The 19,515-nt window shown below is 39.6% G+C and overlaps 2 protein-coding genes across 5 annotated transcripts in view; one reads left to right on the forward strand and one right to left on the reverse strand.

Annotated features, from left to right (window-relative positions):
• sfmbt2 (Scm like with four mbt domains 2) overlaps positions 1–3,000 on the reverse strand; it is a 56,523-nt gene extending 53,523 nt beyond the window's left edge. For 3 of the 4 annotated variants that reach the window (XM_046072271.1, XM_046072272.1, XM_046072268.1), the window contains exon 1: positions 2,846–3,000. The gene's annotated coding sequence lies outside the window, so the exon portion shown is untranslated. Of the gene's footprint in view, positions 1–2,565; positions 2,648–2,845 lie in introns of those variants that run through there. The other variant, XM_046072269.1, reaches the window with a different exon arrangement.
• Positions 3,001–7,582: 4,582 nt separating this feature from the next.
• On the forward strand, positions 7,583–18,768 carry tmem110l (transmembrane protein 110, like). Its single transcript, XM_046072727.1, has 8 exons — positions 7,583–8,015; positions 10,799–10,847; positions 10,966–11,061; positions 11,153–11,274; positions 12,288–12,400; positions 13,802–13,885; positions 14,018–14,149; positions 16,597–18,768. The coding sequence occupies exons 1-8, from the start codon at positions 7,826–7,828 to the stop codon at positions 16,723–16,725; spliced, it is 915 nt and encodes a 304-aa protein (XP_045928683.1). The 5' UTR covers positions 7,583–7,825; the 3' UTR covers positions 16,726–18,768.
• Positions 18,769–19,515: the final 747 nt, after the last annotated feature.

Genomic DNA, 19,515 nt, shown 5'->3' on the forward strand with positions numbered 1-19,515 from the left:
GGCATATAAAATACATTTTCTGTAGGTGTGAACAGTTTGAACACAGGTTTGTAAAGGTGGATCCAGCAGGATTAAAGAAGTTATGACTATCACAAAGCAAGATAATTGAAACCTTACTGCTAAATCCCCCACCCTCTTGTAACAAAAACTGACATGCTATAATGAATCATAGCCAGAAAATAACATTAAAAAGTCCACTTTTACAATCTTCTGCTTCCTGGTCCCTCGCTGGTTAAAACAACTTTTATAAACCCCAGAGACAGAAAACCATCCACAGGCTTTTGTTCAGAAAGTGGCTGTCAATGTCAACATTTTCACTCAGTCTTTATCCCTGAAACAAGCCGAATCCGTGGAGCAGTTCTTCATTGGAGTTCAGCATTTGTACTTGATGAAGCTTACTGGCCTGCAGCGTCCCGGAGGAAACAGCCCAGATTGGACACCAGGGGATTAAGCAGGTCTGGGAGAGTTAATCCCAGACGCAGGACATTTGTGCCCCCGTGGTCTCAGATTGAGAAGAGGGTTTTTTTTATTGATTAGCCCCTGGTGGGGCGTTGGGCATCCACATGTTGTCCCCCTGCCTTCCCCTAAACCCACCCATGCCAAAGATTTAATGGGGGATTTAGGAGATTAACTACCATTGCATGGGCTGGGGTTTTATTGCATTACTCCCTATTAGGTTCTCCTCTTTTAGACCCATCCAAGAGTTGTTCCCTCAGCAGGAGGCCCTGATATAACAATTTGTCCCCCGTTCCTTCCTCTTGATTCCTACAGTTTTAAACATAAATGTGTACACTATGCAGCCTGTGTGTTTCATGCCCAATTGCAAAAGCCCGTGATCTACACAGAGACCAGCTAACTATAAAATGATGGACTGCAAACAACAAACAACTGCTCATGGTGGACCACAAAAAACAGGAGAAGGAAATAGTTCAGCAGCCAGGAGGGGGAACTCCCTCTGCCCTGGAGCTTAGTTATTTCAACATCAATGACTGGAAACAACTTCTACACAACACACATTTACACAAGATGTTCTACACAACCTGCAGCTTTGAGACTTTTTTGTCTTCTAAAAACAGGGGAGGACAAATCTGACAGTCCTCCCCTTATTTAAACACAGGCTGGAAGTTTGCAGCAGAAGGAAATAAGGGATTCTGACATTATTTCCAGTAAAGTGACATTCTCTTTCTGCTTATCTCTCCTATCTTTTATGTAGAAGTGCTTACTGATTGTCTTTCTGAAGAAACATTCACAAGAAGATTAGCATACAATGCCTTATCAAAAACCGCTAAATGATTTTTAAAAAACGGCCATTGGGTGGTTATTGCAAAAAAAAAGCCAACAGTCCAAACCATCAGTAATGTGCAGCAGGACAACAGGAGAAACTGGATTATAGCCTATGTTTTGCCTTTATCGCAGCTCTTTCGTTTTATCCTTAAAAGTGCTCATTTTGTCGGCATGGTTTCTTTATCCACACGACTGCGCTCACCCTTCCCCAATCGCAGCTCTATGGAAAAAATATCTTTGGAGCTACAAGAACTCTAAAACCATGATTTATTCATGGCACACGAACGTCTATCGTCGGGTCCACAACGTGCAGTCTTTATTGTTTCTGTTCATTATGGTGACGAATTTAATCTGGAGGAGAAATCCTCGAATAATGCAAAGCTGTAAACCCCGGATTTACAGACCGCCCGCAAAAGAGAAATAATTAAACAGATATACGTGGTTTAATCCAATTATCTGCTTAATCATTGCAAATTTAACCATAGATAAACAATAAAAATATCTCGTCCGACTGTGCAATCAACAACATTATCTAAGATTGCATGCAAAAGGCGGAATTAAATCATCCTCCTGTCGGTTTTATCTGTTAAAACGATATTAATCTTATATAATGTGATCTAAAAACAAACGTATCGTATGAGCTACAGCATTTTTGAATAAAAGTGAAAGAGGAAACGTTAAGTGCACATAAGGAAGATGAGGTTGTGAGGGGTGTAGCCGACCAGCAGGCTGGCTGGCACTCTGGTCATGTACTTTGCACACTCAAAACTGCAGCGGAAAAAAACTCCCACGGAATTGCCAAATGCACACTTTGAATTTAATTGATTAAACCTCGTGTATGTCCATCAAAAGAAACTGAACCGGGCGCGTTATCTGCCATCATTTTATTTTTTCCTCGTTCAAAGATTTTAAGGCACAGTTTTCCCCCCTGAACACCATAACCCGCCATGTTGAAAGTGGTTTGACATTTTGGCAGTGTCCGGTATTTTCCGATGGCTTTTAAGCACCTTAGGCTGACGAAAAAAATCCCACATGACTCATCTATAGGCAAATGACTGCAATAAGTAATTTCTAGCGTTAATCTACAAAACAACTTTGTGTTCTCTAACTAAATTGCGTCGTGGTCTTTAAACACAACATTAAAACACCTTGAAATAACGTTTCAACTGCGCTTCTGTGGGTTTTCCCGTGCAGATTATTAAAAATCACCTTATTTACTAAACAGTAAAATACATGACAGACGTAAACAGTGAGGGAAAACAGCACAATAAACCCTATTACCACGAGTGCCACGAGACAGCGTCCTCTCTGCCGGTGAAAGCTGTTAATTACAGCGCGTGAGAGACACTTTGAACAACTTGGGCTCGTGAACGAATGCTCGCGACTATTCTCTCGTTTCTACAGACACCGCCTCGGGAGCACTTCGGGTTTTTTTTTTTTTTTAGCGAATGAGCAGAAAAATAACTCTCCCTGTGTTTATTTCGTCGACAAAACGAAAATAACAAAACGAAGCAACCACGGAAAAACCTTCCAGGACCGTCGGAGCCGTCACCTGTCTTACCTGTCCAAGTTTTTTTTTGTCGCCTCTCCTTCTGGAGACCCCGTCTGCTTTTTTTCTCCCTCTCTCTCTCTCTCCCTCTCTCTCTTCTCCTCGTTCGCTCGAGCCCGAGCAAAGAAACGCGAGCGACGTCTTTCAGCTGCTGCTGCTGCCCCCGTTCCAATATGGCATCTCCCATCTGCGCATGTCCAACAACATTACAGATATTTTCAAGCCAACTCCTTCATAGACCATTTAGCCCAGTGCAGCAGCAAAAAGTATTTCTTCAGCCTGTTTGTTATAAATAGGGGAACTGAAGTCAAGTCTACGCCTACAAAACCAAACTGCTGAAAACTGTGTTACACAACGAAACATCATTTGTATGCGCATTAGAGCTTATTTTAATGCCAAGGTGCAAACCTAAAACATCTACATTATTATATATAATTTTATAATTTATCATAGTTGATAACTTACATTAAATGTCTTGTTTTGTGTTCACAGGCTGTTATTTGATCCAAGACACATTATTTCTTTAATTGTAGGCGACAGTTGTAGGTATTTTCAGGAAGAGAAACTCTGACCAATAAATTAATTAATAACAATACAAGTGATAATATTTCATGGAAATAATTAGCCTAGTTGACTACAGGAGCAACTCAACTGCCCCCTTTAGTTTTAGCTGCTTCTGTGCATGAATAAGCCTGAAAAGTAAATAATTTCTAATCTCTTATAACCATTTGTCCACTTCATTCTGTTCCTTTGGGCTTTTTTTGTTTTGTTTTGGCAATCACTTTTCTCCAAACAGCTTTTGGGAGATTTTGTTATTTTAATAGAGAGCCATCCCTTATCAAAGTCAACAGTATCCTCTAGTGGTGGGAGCCCATTGCACCACTTTTGATAGGCTGGCAGTCATTCCTTTGGTTCAAAGGTTGGCACGTGTTTCCATAAATACCTCTAAACACGCAGATATTTCCGCCACAACAAGAGAGGTGGGGAGATACAATATATGGTGACGTTTTTTTTGGCATTTAACTGAACTGAGGGTTCAGGGTGGAGAGGACCTACCTACAGCAAGTGAAATCTACATAGCTGAATGATATCACCGCTATAACACAGGGTTTGTTGGGGCAATTTCTTAAGTAGGTGAAATTAAAGCAGCATGCTCCTCATTAAGCATGTAAGTTCACTCTTGACCTTTGGGAGCAGTATGTGTATTAACGCAAAGGTCTGGACCTCTGAATGTTTTGTTACACAGCATATTTTGTTGGAATTACCCAGAAAAATCCCCAAAGTCCCCAAGTTCATGAAATTAAAATGCAATTAAGTTCTCTGGTCACATATGAATAATGTATACACATTAGGGGGAAAATGTGATGCATATTAATATTTGTGCCTATTTCTGTCCGTTTGGCTTGATTTTACGTGACCTGGTACAATATATTGTGAGTATAACATTCACATGGATTCTTTAGTCCATATTTTATAACTGCGTATCAAACTGTGAGAGTCAATAAACAGGCATGGAACAGGATGTTTGACGATGAAGCCTTCATCTTTAAAATGGAAAGCGCGAAACTTGAGAGACCTAAAACTTGCAAGATGTGAAATTAAAGAGTTCTCTGCCAGGTATTTCTGATTAAACAGTGGCTTTAAGGCATTTGGTTGTCAACCTGTGGGTTGAAACCCCCCAACGGTCTCCAGAATCTGAGGACCCAGCAGATGATTAAATTGATAAGAAACAAAAAAAAGAAAAAAGGTCAATTTTTTGCTCTTTTTATGTTAAATAGCTACTGGATACCTTCAACTCTTCAAGCTTTCAAATGAAAGTTGTTTAGCTAATTTTAAGGGACCACAAGTCAAAAAAAGGTTTAAGGCTTAAAACCCAGAACATCACCAGAAATGTCAGGCAGCCTAATAGGCTACAAAATAAGTGTTAAGGCTATTATAACAAAGACTTTCACAATTGTGTCTAACTGCAATAAGATTTTATTGTGAAAACTGTAACAGGAAGTTCAGTGCTGTATTTGCGGTAGAGGATGTGATTCATAAAGAGACAAAAGGACTCGTGAACACAGGACAAGAGGCGCTCGTGCCGAGTGTGATGCTGCTGGATGAACAGATGGTTGGAGCGTGCGCCGTGCGCCATTAATCTGCCAGAGAAGAAGCTTTTCCAAGCGCGCGGGAGAAAGGATTATAAACTCCCCCCTCCCCCCTTTAAAACGCGCACGCACACGCACACACATACACACACACACAGCGGACTTGTGCGTGAATGAGCCCGCAATCCTAAACGATTCAGTTTTCAGAAGCAGGATTTCGTGAATCATCAAAGCATCTTCTGAGCTTTAATTTAGTAAACCGGGAAATTATTAAAACCACCATCTCAAAACCTAACTCCTTTGTTTTTACAGTCAAATAAAGCAAATTATTTATGTAGGCCTATTTTTTTAGTCTATTTATTAATAGGCCTATTTGAATCCAAAATCGTAAAGGCCCCCCTGCACTAAGAGGCCATATAGAGAACAAATGTGCTGTAGGTGTGTAGGTCAGTTCAGTAATGAGAAAGATTAAGTTTTTTTTTTGTCTTCAAGTTATGTGTTAAACCTTTCTGTCTGAGTTGCAGTATTTGTAATGTTTTTGCTCTTGGCAAAGTGTTTGTTTTGACAAGTTCAACACATACAAACAGTTAGATGTAGGCTATAGGTATAAGTGACATTTCACAGGCATGTGCATTTATTTAGAACTGATTCAGTCTGTGCGTGGAAAAATCCTCTAGGCTACTTTATTTCCAACACTTTTTTATTTTGACAACAATCAGAGCATTTGTACTGATCAATGATATCCTTAATAATTATGTGAGTTTTATATAGGGCTGGCAAATCGTCAAACATCTTATCTCAGATGGAAAGGCTACAAATTAGCTCTGTGCTCACCACTGATGATTCAGTAAGGCTATATAATCCTGTAAAGTCTCTAAATTTGCATAAATCTGATCAAAATTGTAATTAGGAATCCTATAATCTCTACCTCTCAGGGTTATTTACACACATAACATTTTATTTTGAGCATGAAAGAGTTGTAGGTACCTCAACGACTCATTTTATCATATCTTCCAACGAGGAAGTGATTTGCCTCGTGGACTCTCTTAAAGTCTCTTTTAGGCCTCTAAATTGTCTCTGACTGTCGTGCGCGCGACGGGACGCACGACCGAGTGCCAAAACAGAAATGCTCTAAAGCGGCCTCGCGCACATTCAAGGAATTCTGCAGCGACATCCTGGCGATCAAATCACCCGAACCACGACCGGAAACTATGAAAATGTTACTTCAAAGTAAAAAGGTTGAAAACGTAGTCAAGAGGGAAACAAAATAATGGGGATGGTGCAGGATGAAGAAACTGGCTTTCTTTGGGGTTTTCAAATTTAATTTAAGCAAATCTTATTTAAATAGTCATTAAGTCCTGATGAGATTCTGATGATGGAAAAATCTTTTGTAAGGGAGACCTGGGCTAGACAGCAGCATAAACATGTGCAGATAGAGGTGTGGACTCGATGGATTTGAGTCAGACTCAAGTCACAAATATGATGACTTTAGACTCAAAGATGACTTGCAACTCCACTTTGACTTTAACACAGATGACTTGTGACTTCACTTGGACTTGGTCCAAATATAAATTATGATTTTTAAAAAACTGTGTGCAGCGCATTACATTTCAGTTAATTCATGAAATTATATGAAATTTGTTGTGTGAAACTGCGCCTCTGCCTTTTTTATGTACATGTTAAAGCTTTTATTAGTGAAGTGTTTTTTTTTTCATTTTCAACTCTTAAAAATATGAAATGGTATTAAATTTGGTGAAGAGCGCATAATGACTTGTTTAGGACTCGAAACTCAAAGTTTAGGACCCGAGATTTGACTCGGACTTGCCTGTCTCGAGTGGTCTGGACTTGGGACTTGACTTGGTAGCCTACTTGTAAAACAAAGGCTTGGTCCCACCTCTGTGTGCAGACAAAAACAACCAAACAGAAGGCAACATATAAATATAGGACTAAAATCAGACCGTAACCTAATATAACAGGAAAAATAAGTTAAAATGAAATAGGATTCGTTTACCATATACTTTACAATTTGGCCAGAGATATCAGATTCCTAAATTCCTTTTGCAAACTATTTTAAGTGGCTATATACCAGAAAACATGAAGGCTTTCTTTCCCCTCTCTGGCAGTACATTAGGGACACACAACAGATAGGCCTGCATCTCTAAAGATCTTTTATACAAACAGGCTTAAGTAAGCTAGCGTAAAATATTTCAAAAAGACTGCATTTACTGTGCCACCTAAAAATGAAAAAATATAGTATGTTCATTTTCCACAATCCTCCTCTATTTGCCCACGTGTGTTTATTTTGTGTAATCCAGTTTTGTTTATGACTACGTCTGTTTATTATTGTTATTTATTTTTTCTTGTTAGCTGTGCACTAATTAAAAAATGAAATAAAATACGCTGTGAGCACACAATGATATATTCTAACCTATGCTAAATAGATCTCTTTCTACCAAGAGAGACTCACCTAAATTTTTGACATTTAAAGTTGCTATAAAATGTTATATTTGTAGGACGCATTGTGAAAACAGCTTTTCACCTGGCAGTTTGTAGCCTACATCATTTTGTATTTCTGCCAAGATGTTCCAAGGAAAACACCCTGATGCCTTTTAATTTGAAATGTTTTTAACCGGAAGCTGGACTTTTTCCACTTGGAGAACTTGACTTGTGTGTTTTCGTTTTCACAAACATGGATGTGTGTCAGATAATTGATTTTCTTGTCTTGCTTTCGCGTCATGACACGTAGCGTCAACCTCTGGACAGATTAAGTGGACTCTTTACCTTGAATCGACCGCCGGAAATCAAAATCTGGGCTTTTCTCGAGCAAATTCAGGTTAAGCTCTTCTTTGCAGAGCGTGGTGCGGCGCTCCTTTTGTCTTTGTGTTGTGTTGATCGTGTCAACATGGACATGCATGGGTACAGCGAGGCCCTTTTGGTGAAAAGATTCTTGGACGGTGGCGTTTCCGAAGTCACGAACATGTCTGACATGAACAAGGCGAATCCTCACGGCTGCGACAACGGGGCTCTGACGGACAGGTTCGGCGTCCTGATCCAGGGACTCCTGGCCATCGTTGCCTTCAGCACCCTGATGTGTGAGTAATCTGATCCATCAACCCAGCCACAGTTGTTTTGTGTTTATTCAGGTGGAGGTTGCACGAAACACATAGTGCAAAAACTTCTTTGTAAAGGGCTACACGAAGTTAGTCCACGTGGCGTTTTGTTGACGTTTGTGTCTGCAGAGCCTCATAAGCTTGTCACCAAATTCCATTGAACAATCAGCTAATTTAATTTGACCTTGCTTTAGACAAGAACACACACCCAAATTGAACACTTAATAAAACATTACTTTACCTATGAGGGTTGACTGTTCCTTTCGGCATGAATTAGGTACTGTAAATGTAAAAAAAAAAAAGCCTCAGATGTCTCCCACGTCCACAGAATAGCAAAATAATGTTAAACAGTTCCTTTGAGTTATGATCTGTGGGAAACATTTCTTTAAGTACATATTTGAATAAAATTACGTGTGCCTAAAACATGCATAATTTATGTAAACCATACCCCTCCATTAAGTGTGTCTGAAGCAGCATCACAAATTGCGATGTTTTTAAGTGAAGTGTCGTCAGGGTCTATCCGTATGCCAGGATTTGGATCCAGGGCTTCCTTGTAGTTGCTCTTTTAAAAAACAAAAACGCCTGCCAACAGGATACCGATCAAATATCCATAATGTTTATTCAATGAAATGTGATATTCATAGGCAGCAAACAAAACATAGGGTGCTGTTCAATGAATATGTCATGGTTGATTTAAATAAACTTGAACTTCAGAGTTAAAATTTGTCTCTCTGACTGTTTTTAGTTATGGTACAGTCTTGTAACCAGTAGTTATGACAGTATGGGCAGTTTCAAGCGAAGAATTTTTGAAACTTCCACTGTGGTTTTGAGTGCCTGCCTTACAGCCAGAGTGGATTTCATCAGTCTGAACAATGGTAATTGACTGCTAAATAACATGTGATTAGGTAGCAGCTGACTTGGAGAATGTTGGGCATCTAACCGGTTTTGGCACCACAGTCAGTGTTTCTGAACTTCTGAAGCAGTTGCAGCTGAAAGGTTTGATACTGGGTCAAGTAGGAACACTAAAAACGACATGCGGCATTTCTTTTTTAGGCTATTTAGGAACATGTTGTGTTTTGTTTTGCACAAGCACTCATTCAATATCATGTGTCAGATGATGATTTCCTTTTATGACTTCCTGGGTTACATTTAAGCTTTAGCTTTAGTTCTTGTCCAGTTTCCTTGAATATTTGGTGATACCACTGACTTTATTCAGCTATTAGGTGTCTTAGTGCTCAGTTGATTTAAAAAAAAAAAAAAAAAAAGCCAATTACTGAACATAAAAACATATCAACTAAACAAAGTAGTCCATATGTGCTATGTGTTTTTCTTTTGTCTGAATTCAGAGCCTGTTAAAATGCTTATCTTGTCAGTTCACCTTTGTATGGGGAAGATTAATGGCCACTGATATGCTACATGGAAATGACACAAATGCATCAGTCTTCACTTATTTCATGAGTGTGTTAGCATATGATGTAATAATTTCAATGTAGTTTTCAAAGCTCAATGCAGTCATGTTGATTTCATTAGCTAATGAAGCAGGCGGGTTCAGAGCCGTGAAGTGTTGCAGAATTAGGCTAGCCCTTGAGGGTGAGTGAGCTCAATGACCTCTAACCTCCACTCAGTTACTTATTAGTAGAGAAATCGATATCCTCCCTCTGTCCTTTTTTCCCCTTTCCCGTTCTCAGCACAAGTGGTCGTTCTTGGTCAAAGAACATGCATCTGTTAATATTTACACCACATTATTTCTGTGCAGCAGAGCATTAAGAGCCCTTCAGTTATGATCACAGTGGCGGTATGCCAAGTCACAGCTGAGCCTGCACCATGCATCCACTCTGCTGATCTGTGTTTGGAGTGCTCTTCCTCAAAGCTACTTTTGCGAGTTACTGTTCCTGTTTTTTTTCGGTCTGTCATGAGATTAATTTGACACACTTTCGATATGAATCTTTGAATGTTTTGAAAAATGTTGTAAGCGATTAATGGTTATTTTCATTTTTGGTTCATCTGTTGGTTTCTTTTACAATGAATAGATAACATTTTTTGCTTAAAAAATTATGACAAAGGACCATTACAATTTCTTGGAGCCCAAGGGGACATCTTCACGTAACATGTGTTGTCAGATCCACAACAGTGCAGATGTTTAGTTTACAATTATAAAAAACTGAACAAAGCAGCAAATCTTCCCTTTTTCAGAAGCCGGAATCAGAAAATGTTGAGCATTTTTGCTTGATGAATTATTTAAAAAGATTAATTGATTATAAAAATTGTCATTTTAGCTGTAAAGCAATCTGCATGAAGGCAGTTTAAATGGCTTTAAAAGTTTGAAAAATACAGAAAGAAGTCTAGAAAAGTATGAACAATTTCACCATGCTGTAAAAATCACTGCAGTTATGTAGTTACAAATTAAAAGAAAAACAACTGATTACAGATGTAGAACATGTCTGCAGGAAACCCCGATCCTGTTTTCACATGCTGAGTCACATTTTTTGACCTTGTGAGATGGCGAGAAAGAGGAACAGTGGGCGTCTGTTTACCCTGAGAGGAATGAAGTGTTGTGGCGGCGTGAAACGAGGACGATACGGTGTTGTCTGTGTTTCTTCTGCCCTCGCTTCCCACTTCCCTGCAGAGAGACCAGGCTCACAGTGGAGGTCAAAACGTCATCCACAAACAAAAAACTGTTCCTTGTTATGATTTTGCAGGATAAACGCATGTCTGATGGGAAAGTTATTTATTCATTAATTGCCTTTTCTTTTTTGTGTTTGCAGTGAAGAGGTTCCGGGAGCCTGTATGGATCAGACGACCCTGGAGGATCTGGTCAGATCTTGACATTACCATGTTTAGAAAGATACTGTTAGACACACACAATAAAAGAATAAAGAACTCTAATTCATAAAAAAAATTTATTTAACACAGTCCATGCGATTTCTTCCAGGTTTTATGACACATCCAAGCAGGCCATCGGTGCTCTTTTCATCCACTTTGCCAACGTCTTCCTGTCCACGCTCACCAAAGAGGACCCATGCTCCCTGTGAGTTACTGATTAGCACAAACTATTTATAAGATGAGGCTCTGCTGTCAGGGATGTCTTACTGAGAACTCTGTTTCCCCTTTTACCAAAGGTATCTGATGAACTTCCTGCTGGACGCCACGTTGGGGATGCTGGTCATCTGGTTGGCTGTGAAGTTGGTGTCCAAACTAGTGGAGTACAAGCAGTGGGCGTTGCTCATGTTTGGAGAATACGGTGAGAGAATAATCTTTTTTTTTTTTTGTCCTTTAGACTAAGCTGCAGCTCTTGTTTCCTCCACTGGCGGGCGCTGTAGACCCACAGGAGGCAAACAGGGAAGAGAGCCAGCATCTCCAGCTGCAGCCCCGCCTGGAAAACATTCTCTGTGGCTTCAGAGAGGGATTAACTCCATGCCAATTATTACACTCACTCGCTCTACTGTTGTTTTTGTTCTTCCTTCCTTGTGTGATGAAAAATATCCTGAAACAAGTTGCAAAGCGGATTCAGTCTCCATCTCGCTTCTCTTTGATGACCAGGGCTGAGTTTCTTTCATTCTCTCTTTCTGTTTGAAGGGAACACAAACATTTTCAGATACATTTTGTGTATTCATGAAAAATGCATTAGGTGAGCTCCAGTCTGTCTGTGTGTGTGTGTCTTCCTCCTCCCTTCTTCCTGTCTTAATGACAGACTTGTCCTCCTTTGTGTCTGCTGTGGTGAGACACCTGTGTAACAGACTCTGGGTTTGAAGGACTATACTCAAGATGCAGGAGATTTTTTTTAAATTAAAATAGAGCTTTAAAATGCATTTTTGATCTTGGACATAGTTTAAAGGAATTGTAAAACAGTGGAGCTATGTTAAAGCTACATAGTTTTTTCTTTGAAAGAAAGAGGGGAAAATGCAACATTGAACATTGTAAATACAACCATTTATAGAGATATAGGCGCTAAAAATAAAAAAAATAAATCATAATAAAAAGGTTCTGGTGGGCCAAAAAAATAAATATTTTTTTAATCAAATCTTTGAATTTGGCAAAAAAAGATTTTCTCTAAATAAAGACCACAAAAAGTGAAGCAAAGTTAGATTACTATTTTCTGCTTACAGGTCATCACCGCAAATGGCACCACTATCGGAAGCTTATGATATTGTTACTCTACAAAAAATACCAGCCATCATACCAGAAAGAAAGTGAAATGCAAAGAGAATTAATGAAGTGTTTATATGAGATGTTTTTCAACCTCTTCTCCTCCAGGTGACCCTCCCCAGGCAGCAGCATGGCTGGGTCAGTGTGGCGTCTACCTGCTCATCATGGTGCTGGAGAAAGGTGTGATCAGCTTGGTGCTGCTCGTCCCCGGATGGACCAAAGTAAGGGAGTTGTACAGATACATGTGCTGCTTTCAGGTGCTATAGGAAAGATGGCAGCTTATGACATTATCATTCGTCTGGCATTGTGAAAAATATCATCGATTTATCCAAAAACACAGGAAGAACTAGTAGAATATTAACATCGGCTGAGCCTGTGACTAGACTTAAAGGATATTTTTGGTATTTTTAAACCTTGGCCGTATTTTAACATATTTTGGTGTTGAAATGAATAGCAGGTACAAAAGGTTTTGTCATCCACGCAGTAGATGGTTTCAGCCGCCTTCCACAAACCGGCTGCAGTGGCTGCAACGTATTCCTTCGGGAAAATTGCGACCGTCAAAATTACGTCCACAAAAAGTGCTTCTTTTTGTCACGACATGCTCAGACTGTTATGCCAGGTGTCTGACAACATCATGGGAAGGATCCCTACCAGTGACTCACAGTGACACTCTTTGTTTTTAATAGGAAACAGAAGTCTCACTCAAGGACAATTCTTGCTCTGAAATCTCAAGAAGCGAGTTGTTGCAGGAAGACGATGGTGGAAACTTGAGTCAGAGCTGGAGAGAGGAGTTTTTTGTGTTGGAGTAACGTTGGGAAATAAAGTCTTGCTTGCAGTTCCTTTACGTACACAACAAACACCTCACCTTCTTTTCCACTGCCATTTCTTGCAACAACTCGCCTCTCATGAGATTTCAGAGCGAGAATTGTGCCAAATGAACCCCACTTTACTTCAACTGAAACCCAGGTTTTCAGTCCTTCTTTTGTTACAAACAGAACATTTTTACATCCCAAACTGATCCTGGCTGACCAGACTGCATGAATAAATCAGCAGATTTGAACATTCTTCTCTCGTTTCTATTTTGGCTTTGTTTGGTTTGTCGTTACAGAGAGAATAAACAAGTGGAGGAATATAAGATGACTTGCCTTTTGATTCTAATGGAAACATAGAGGCAAAGTTAATGCATTTGAAGGACAGTTTGTTTGCATGACATCGGGGATCATATTTGTTTATTCAAATTAGCCCTTGTCATAGCAACAGATGCCTTTCTGATGAATCGAAAAGCAGTTTATTTTTTATGTATTTCCATATAGAAGGAGTTTTGTTATGTAAAGCGCTCTGATGTTCGGAGACCCTACTTGTTTTGTTTAAAGATGATTTAAAATAGATTATTAATATTATTAATAGTATCAACTGTTTGTTCTGGTGCAGGGTAGCTGCGAGCCGAGTCTTGTTTCTCTCTGTCATTTTGTCTTCGTCTTTCTGTTGATATTTGTTTGACATAATTATGGCGCATTTCATTTTTAGTAAAATATAAATCTTCTCACTCAACAGCTTTTTGTTGAACGTGCCCATTATCAACCTGATTGAAGTATGTAAAACTTTCCTTTCTTCTGTTCCAGTTGCAGGAGGTGTTGCTGAGCTACATTACTAACCCTCAGGTGGAGCTGGCGCTGGTCATGCTCATTGTGCCCTTCATAGTGAATGTGAGTAGTCACTTTGCCTTAAATCGTTAAGGTCATATATAATATATAATAATATATAATAAGATGTGAGTTTGGTCGTGGATCTTTGCAGCGTTAGTAAGCCCAGTCTTGTCTCTCTGGCTACCCCTGTAGTCCGTCATGTTCTGGGTGGTGGACAGCTTGACAATGAGGAAGTACAAGACGATGAAGAGCCTGGATGACTCCTGTGACAGCTCGGCGAAGAAGACTGACTCGCTGCCCCGGGCAAACACTGATGACACACGGGTGAGAATATCTGATATGTATATTTAACAAGTCCAACAAAACAGAGCAAAGTGAGCTCTGTTTAACAGCTGCTCATCGTTTTCAATCGCTCGTGTAATTAAACCACCTGTTTCGTTCTAGAGATAATCTCTGTATCAGTTCCCAATTACAGATGTAATGAACTTGAACAAACAGAGGATCACATCGTGACTTTGGAGCAAAGCTGCAAGGTTTCTTAGATTAAACAAAAGCTGTCTGTTCAAAATAAAAATGTAAACGTCCATTGCATTATAAGAGGTGCTGTTTATCAGTGCAGAAATGTACGCTATTAAATGTTTGCCAGCTTTTAAAAAATATTATAAAATTAATTTTGTACAGTATAATACTGCTATTCAGAAGTCTAAAGAACACATGAAAGCTTGCACAATCTTTTCCAGTTCTATGTCTTGAACATTTAACATAACTTTCTTTTTTGATTTGTGTGTCAGTTTTAGTCTTTTTCTAAATTCCAGGTAGCCTTTAAATGTGTAAAAGATTTAATACAACAGTTTAAATACTTTTAATGCCCTCTTTCCAGGCCACATAGAGATGTCAGACTGAGCCATCTGCTGTGCAAGTGACTCATTTGGCCTTTAAAGGGATTACTTTTGGTGTTGATGATGAAAAAGTTTGCTGAAGCCTGTTCCCAAACAGAAATGTGACCATTTAATATCTTTGCTTTTTTGATGAAGACTTAAATGTGTGTGAAAACGGGTGTTGACGGTCGATGTACCAACACGGTCACGCTGGTTGTCAACTGCACCTGTTGTTTTGGGGGGTGAGCACAGCGTAGAGAAGCCCCCCCCCCCCCCCCCCCCCCCCCCCCCCCCCCCCCCCCCGCCCCATACAAATTTCTTCTCTCTACACTTCATCTAGTCAGGAACAAACCCAGATGTATTCAGTCCAAGAAATACTGAGTCAGACTGTCCTCCCTCGTTACTGTTGAGTTGGTGGATTCTGGTTTTCTGTGGAAGTCTCATTTTTTATTTCCAAAAAGTAAAAATGTAATATCCTTCAAGATCCTTTTTCATTTTGGAGAGTAACTAATTTATTTTGTTGTTATGGCAAACATCAGTCCTTGCAGAGGCCCACTTTGATCAGTTTCTGCTCATGTTATCATGCTGTTATAGCATGAACTGGGTGGCCACATTCTTTTTGGGGTAGCCATATACTTTTGTGTAGTGTAGGTCTAAAAGGTGTTCACAGCTTATTCGAAATTTTGTAATTTGGGTAAATCAGAGAATATTTCTTGTAGCATTTCTACCTTTTATTTGCTTGTAGACCTACAGAGACAAGAAACAAAGGGTAAGACATGAAGAGTGATTACATGCAACAAACATCCCAAGCTGGAATCAGACTCTTTAATCGGCTCCTGTGAGTTTTGGTTCGAGTGCTGGTTTATCTGGACTGATAAAATTGTAGCAGGCCAGTTGTTGTGTTCAGGGAATCGGTTTAAAAGCCGCCGGCGCCTCCAAACAGAACAGAAGCACATGTCATTTATTTTTTCCCCTCTCTCAGGAACTATTTAACTGACAGACATCAGGACAAATGACGAGTGCATTACCCTTGTGTTCAGTGGGATGAGAGTGTTTATACCTCCCTCTCTCCCTCCCTCCCTCCTCTTTCCTTTTCCCTGGTCGTCTGCCAGGCGGCCATAAATCATGCCTTCATCCCGGGAATAAAAGTGACATTTAGGAGTCGTGTCCACGCTCTGATGTTATGGAAAGCAGAGTGAAGTGGAGATAGAGAGGCATTGACTTGGATGAGGTCTTGGCGGGGGTGGTGGTCGAAGCAATAGTCACAATGCTGTTGTTGTTGCTGGTGTGACATCAAGGTTATATTGGGGATAATCAGATTGTGATAATACATCAGTATCATCCAGCTGAGTGTTTGATATTACATTTGTCCAATCGAAACTGATGAGTAATTGTGAGTTTCCAGACTTTAAAATAAGAAACTGTTGGAGACAGTAATGCACGAGGCTAGGCCTTTCGTTATAATCTGTACGGCTCTTCAAAGTGGTCTTTTCAGCAGCTTTCCCTCTAGGGATGGGTCATGATTGTTGAAGAATGTTTGAATAGTTCCCATTGATTGTCAAATAGTATTTTTGCTTGAAATGCCCTTCCCTGTTTCCCACACATCAAACCCTAACATAAAGCAGCACATGGAAGTTTATAATGCTGTAAATGTCAAATAGTTGTGGAATTTTGCTCCGTTGGGATTTTAATCCCTGCTGCTGCTGCTGTCTTCCAGGCTGCGAGTGAACTGGGATATTTTCCACTTTAGGCTGGGAATGCAGAACTGAGATATTTCCCAGCTTTTTGTCGAGGATGCAGAATCCAAACATTAACACGTTTGTCTTTTAGCGTCTGGTCTGTCCCGTGCTACTGAGGCCGGCATCCATCAAACTCTTTTGTGTTCTCTCTCAGGTCCTGCTGACCGTCGAGACAGACACAGATGAGGCTTCAGAGGGGGAAGAAGACCCCAGCGATGTCGGACCAGTCCCTCATGTGCAGTATTCTGGAGGACCACTGAGACCCAGCTGGGTGGTGGCGTAAACCCAGGTGATGTGACCTCTTCCGTCCACTATCCACACACAAAACACTCTTAGGAGCCTAAATATGAGCACACAGAAAAAACTAAAGGTCTAAATATCCTCGTGCGGTATAAGGCACAGTCATATAACCTGTGAATGTGAACACTACAGCCTTAGCTGCCTTCTTCTGCACTGAAGGTGTGAATTGTTACAACTGGAGTTTGACTCAGTATATGCATGTAAATCAAATAGCATTTTGGGAAATAAAAGCTCTTTATCCTCTCACCTTGCTGCCTCCGATTGCTGCAAAAGAAAATCACAGTAACCACAACTGAACGTGTGTGGAGAAAGATTATTGAGGAGTACAGCAGCCGCAGGGCAAAATGTGCGGGTGGTAATACAGTCTCCACACTGGGGACTTCTGGGAATGATGTTTCTCTAAAGAGAGTCATTTATCATGTATCATATTCCAAAGAGGAGCAAGAGAGTAAAGTACATAGTAAGAGTTCTAAGATTTTACTCGAAAAGAATCACTTTAAATCTACCTTTTTAAATTTCTAATTATAGTCATTGCTGCACGTTCTCCCTCTGGCTGCTTATTTTAAGTTTGAAAGGGGGTTAATGGTTTTTTAAAACTACCTGTTGATTTTTAATAGTTTTTTTTCGGCTGCTGCAGTCACGATGGATCAAACTTGTTGAAAGCCGTGGTTAAATGGAAACGCTTTTGTTCTTTGCAACAGGCTGCTTCTAAAAAATGTATATCTGGGCGGGAAATCATTTCATGTCATGGTTTAAAGGACCAGGACAAACTATGTTTCTGCAATGATTTGTATGTTTGTTATATATGATGGAGTATTGGGGCCACTGTTTGTGGGGAAAAAATGTGAGATTTTCAGAATAATATAATATTTTGAGGAAAAAATTCAAGTTTTAGAAAAAGTCAAACAAGACAAAGGTCAGGATACTTTAGGGGAAGCTTAGTCTAAATGTTTCTAGTGTAAGTACACTGTTTTTGATTCACTCTCTAAAAGGAAATGCAAGTCTTTGCTTTCTTTCCAAGAGTTAGCTAAGATGATGAATAGCATTTACACATCTACATGCTAAATAATGAAGCTGAAAGATCACTTATTAACATGTTGGATCTTGTTCATTTAATCTTTACCAAATCCAGAGTTCATAAACAACATGTTGGGGTCTCGCGAGGAGTTATTTGGGGGCTTTTTCTTGGTTGGGTGCAGTGACTTCCTGAACTTCCGATCTTTGCTAGCTGTTTCCCTAACCATGTCATATTTAACGGAGACATGTTAGAGTGGTATTGATATTGGTTTTTTAAAAATAAGATCAGAATTTTTGTTGACATTTTTCAAAATGTAACGACCCATTTTTTGAAATGTTATGTCTTTACATGTGTTACTGTTATAAAATTTAAAAGTTTATATTTTTATAATTTGTACAACTTTATTTTGTCTTTATTCTGAAAATCTCCATTTCCAATTTTTTTTTCCCCCTAAAATGTCCCTCTCATCATAATAATACTCTCAGAGGGATGATACAGTATCTGTGTTGAATGTTTGCAAGGTTATGGCACATTACTTTTATTTATTCTGGTCATATTTTACTTGCACTTGACTTTAAATTGTATGTTGTGGTCCAATCTGTGGTAACAACATTGGAATGGGAGAATTAAAGTAGAGCAAGTGGGAGAATCACCAAACTGCAGGTGGTAAATGAGCTCTGTGCTTGGTGTGATTGACATACATGTCTTTAGATATTTTGCTATTTATCATCGAAACATTCCGAAACATTCCTTTCCATTCTCCTGTTAACATGTACGGTTTAATATCAGGAAGGTTTAGTTTGAAATACTCCATCTGTATGTATGTATCATGTTTTACTTTTTGTTCCACTATATCTTGTATGTATTTCTTTTTGTAAAACGCATTATGTGGACAAAATGGCACAGCGTGACCTGAAGTGTCATTAACAGACTGAAAACTATCACGGTGCTTCTTACAGAATGTATTTCTTAAATCTGTACTATGAATAAAGATGATTGACATATGAACCAGTGTTTGGTGTTGAATTCCTGCGGCGGCCGGGGCGAGGCAGCGCGTTGACGGACTTGAGCGGGACCTGGTCGGAGCACACCTGTGTGGGCGGGGCGAGCAGCCCTGTGACCTCCAGCTGATGACAGGTGCGTATTTGTGTGTTATGCGGGTTAGGTGTACATCTAGTCATTGGCGCAGAGACGAGGCTTACCAGGCTTAGTCTCTGTGGTAACCAGGTGTGATCTTCAGCTCCGTGCCCAGATCAAACTGAACCATGATGCTGGTGCTGCAGATAGTAATGCCATAATAATAATATAGTGGCAAATATGCATATGTTCATTTTTTTATTCATTCATTCTTGTCGAAGCTCTCAGCTGAACTGTTTAATAAACCAATCAATGTCAAGTACAGGGAGACGCAGCGCGCATAGATGATGACGACAGGACGCAAGTGTGTCATGTGAAGTCCTTTAGTGCGGTCGCAGAATTGCAGTGTGAAACCAAACCAAAACTAACCGAATGTATCAAAACATTAACTTTGGTTCAGACCTTGGTGCGGACTTCCAGGTGTAAAATTGTGTGTATATATACATATATATAATTTGATGTGTAAGAAAAACACATGTTTGCACTTGCAAATGGGAGCAAAAGCCAATGGATATGAGTTTTTATGTCTCAGAAAACAACCTCTAAATGTGGGTTTAAATGTTTAATTTAGAATTACAAAATTACTGTAAAAAAAAAAAAAAAAAAAGAATACACATA

The sequence above is a fragment of the Micropterus dolomieu genome, linkage group LG16 (assembly GCF_021292245.1).
Source record: "Micropterus dolomieu isolate WLL.071019.BEF.003 ecotype Adirondacks linkage group LG16, ASM2129224v1, whole genome shotgun sequence".
Taxonomy (NCBI): Eukaryota; Metazoa; Chordata; class Actinopteri; order Centrarchiformes; family Centrarchidae; genus Micropterus; species Micropterus dolomieu.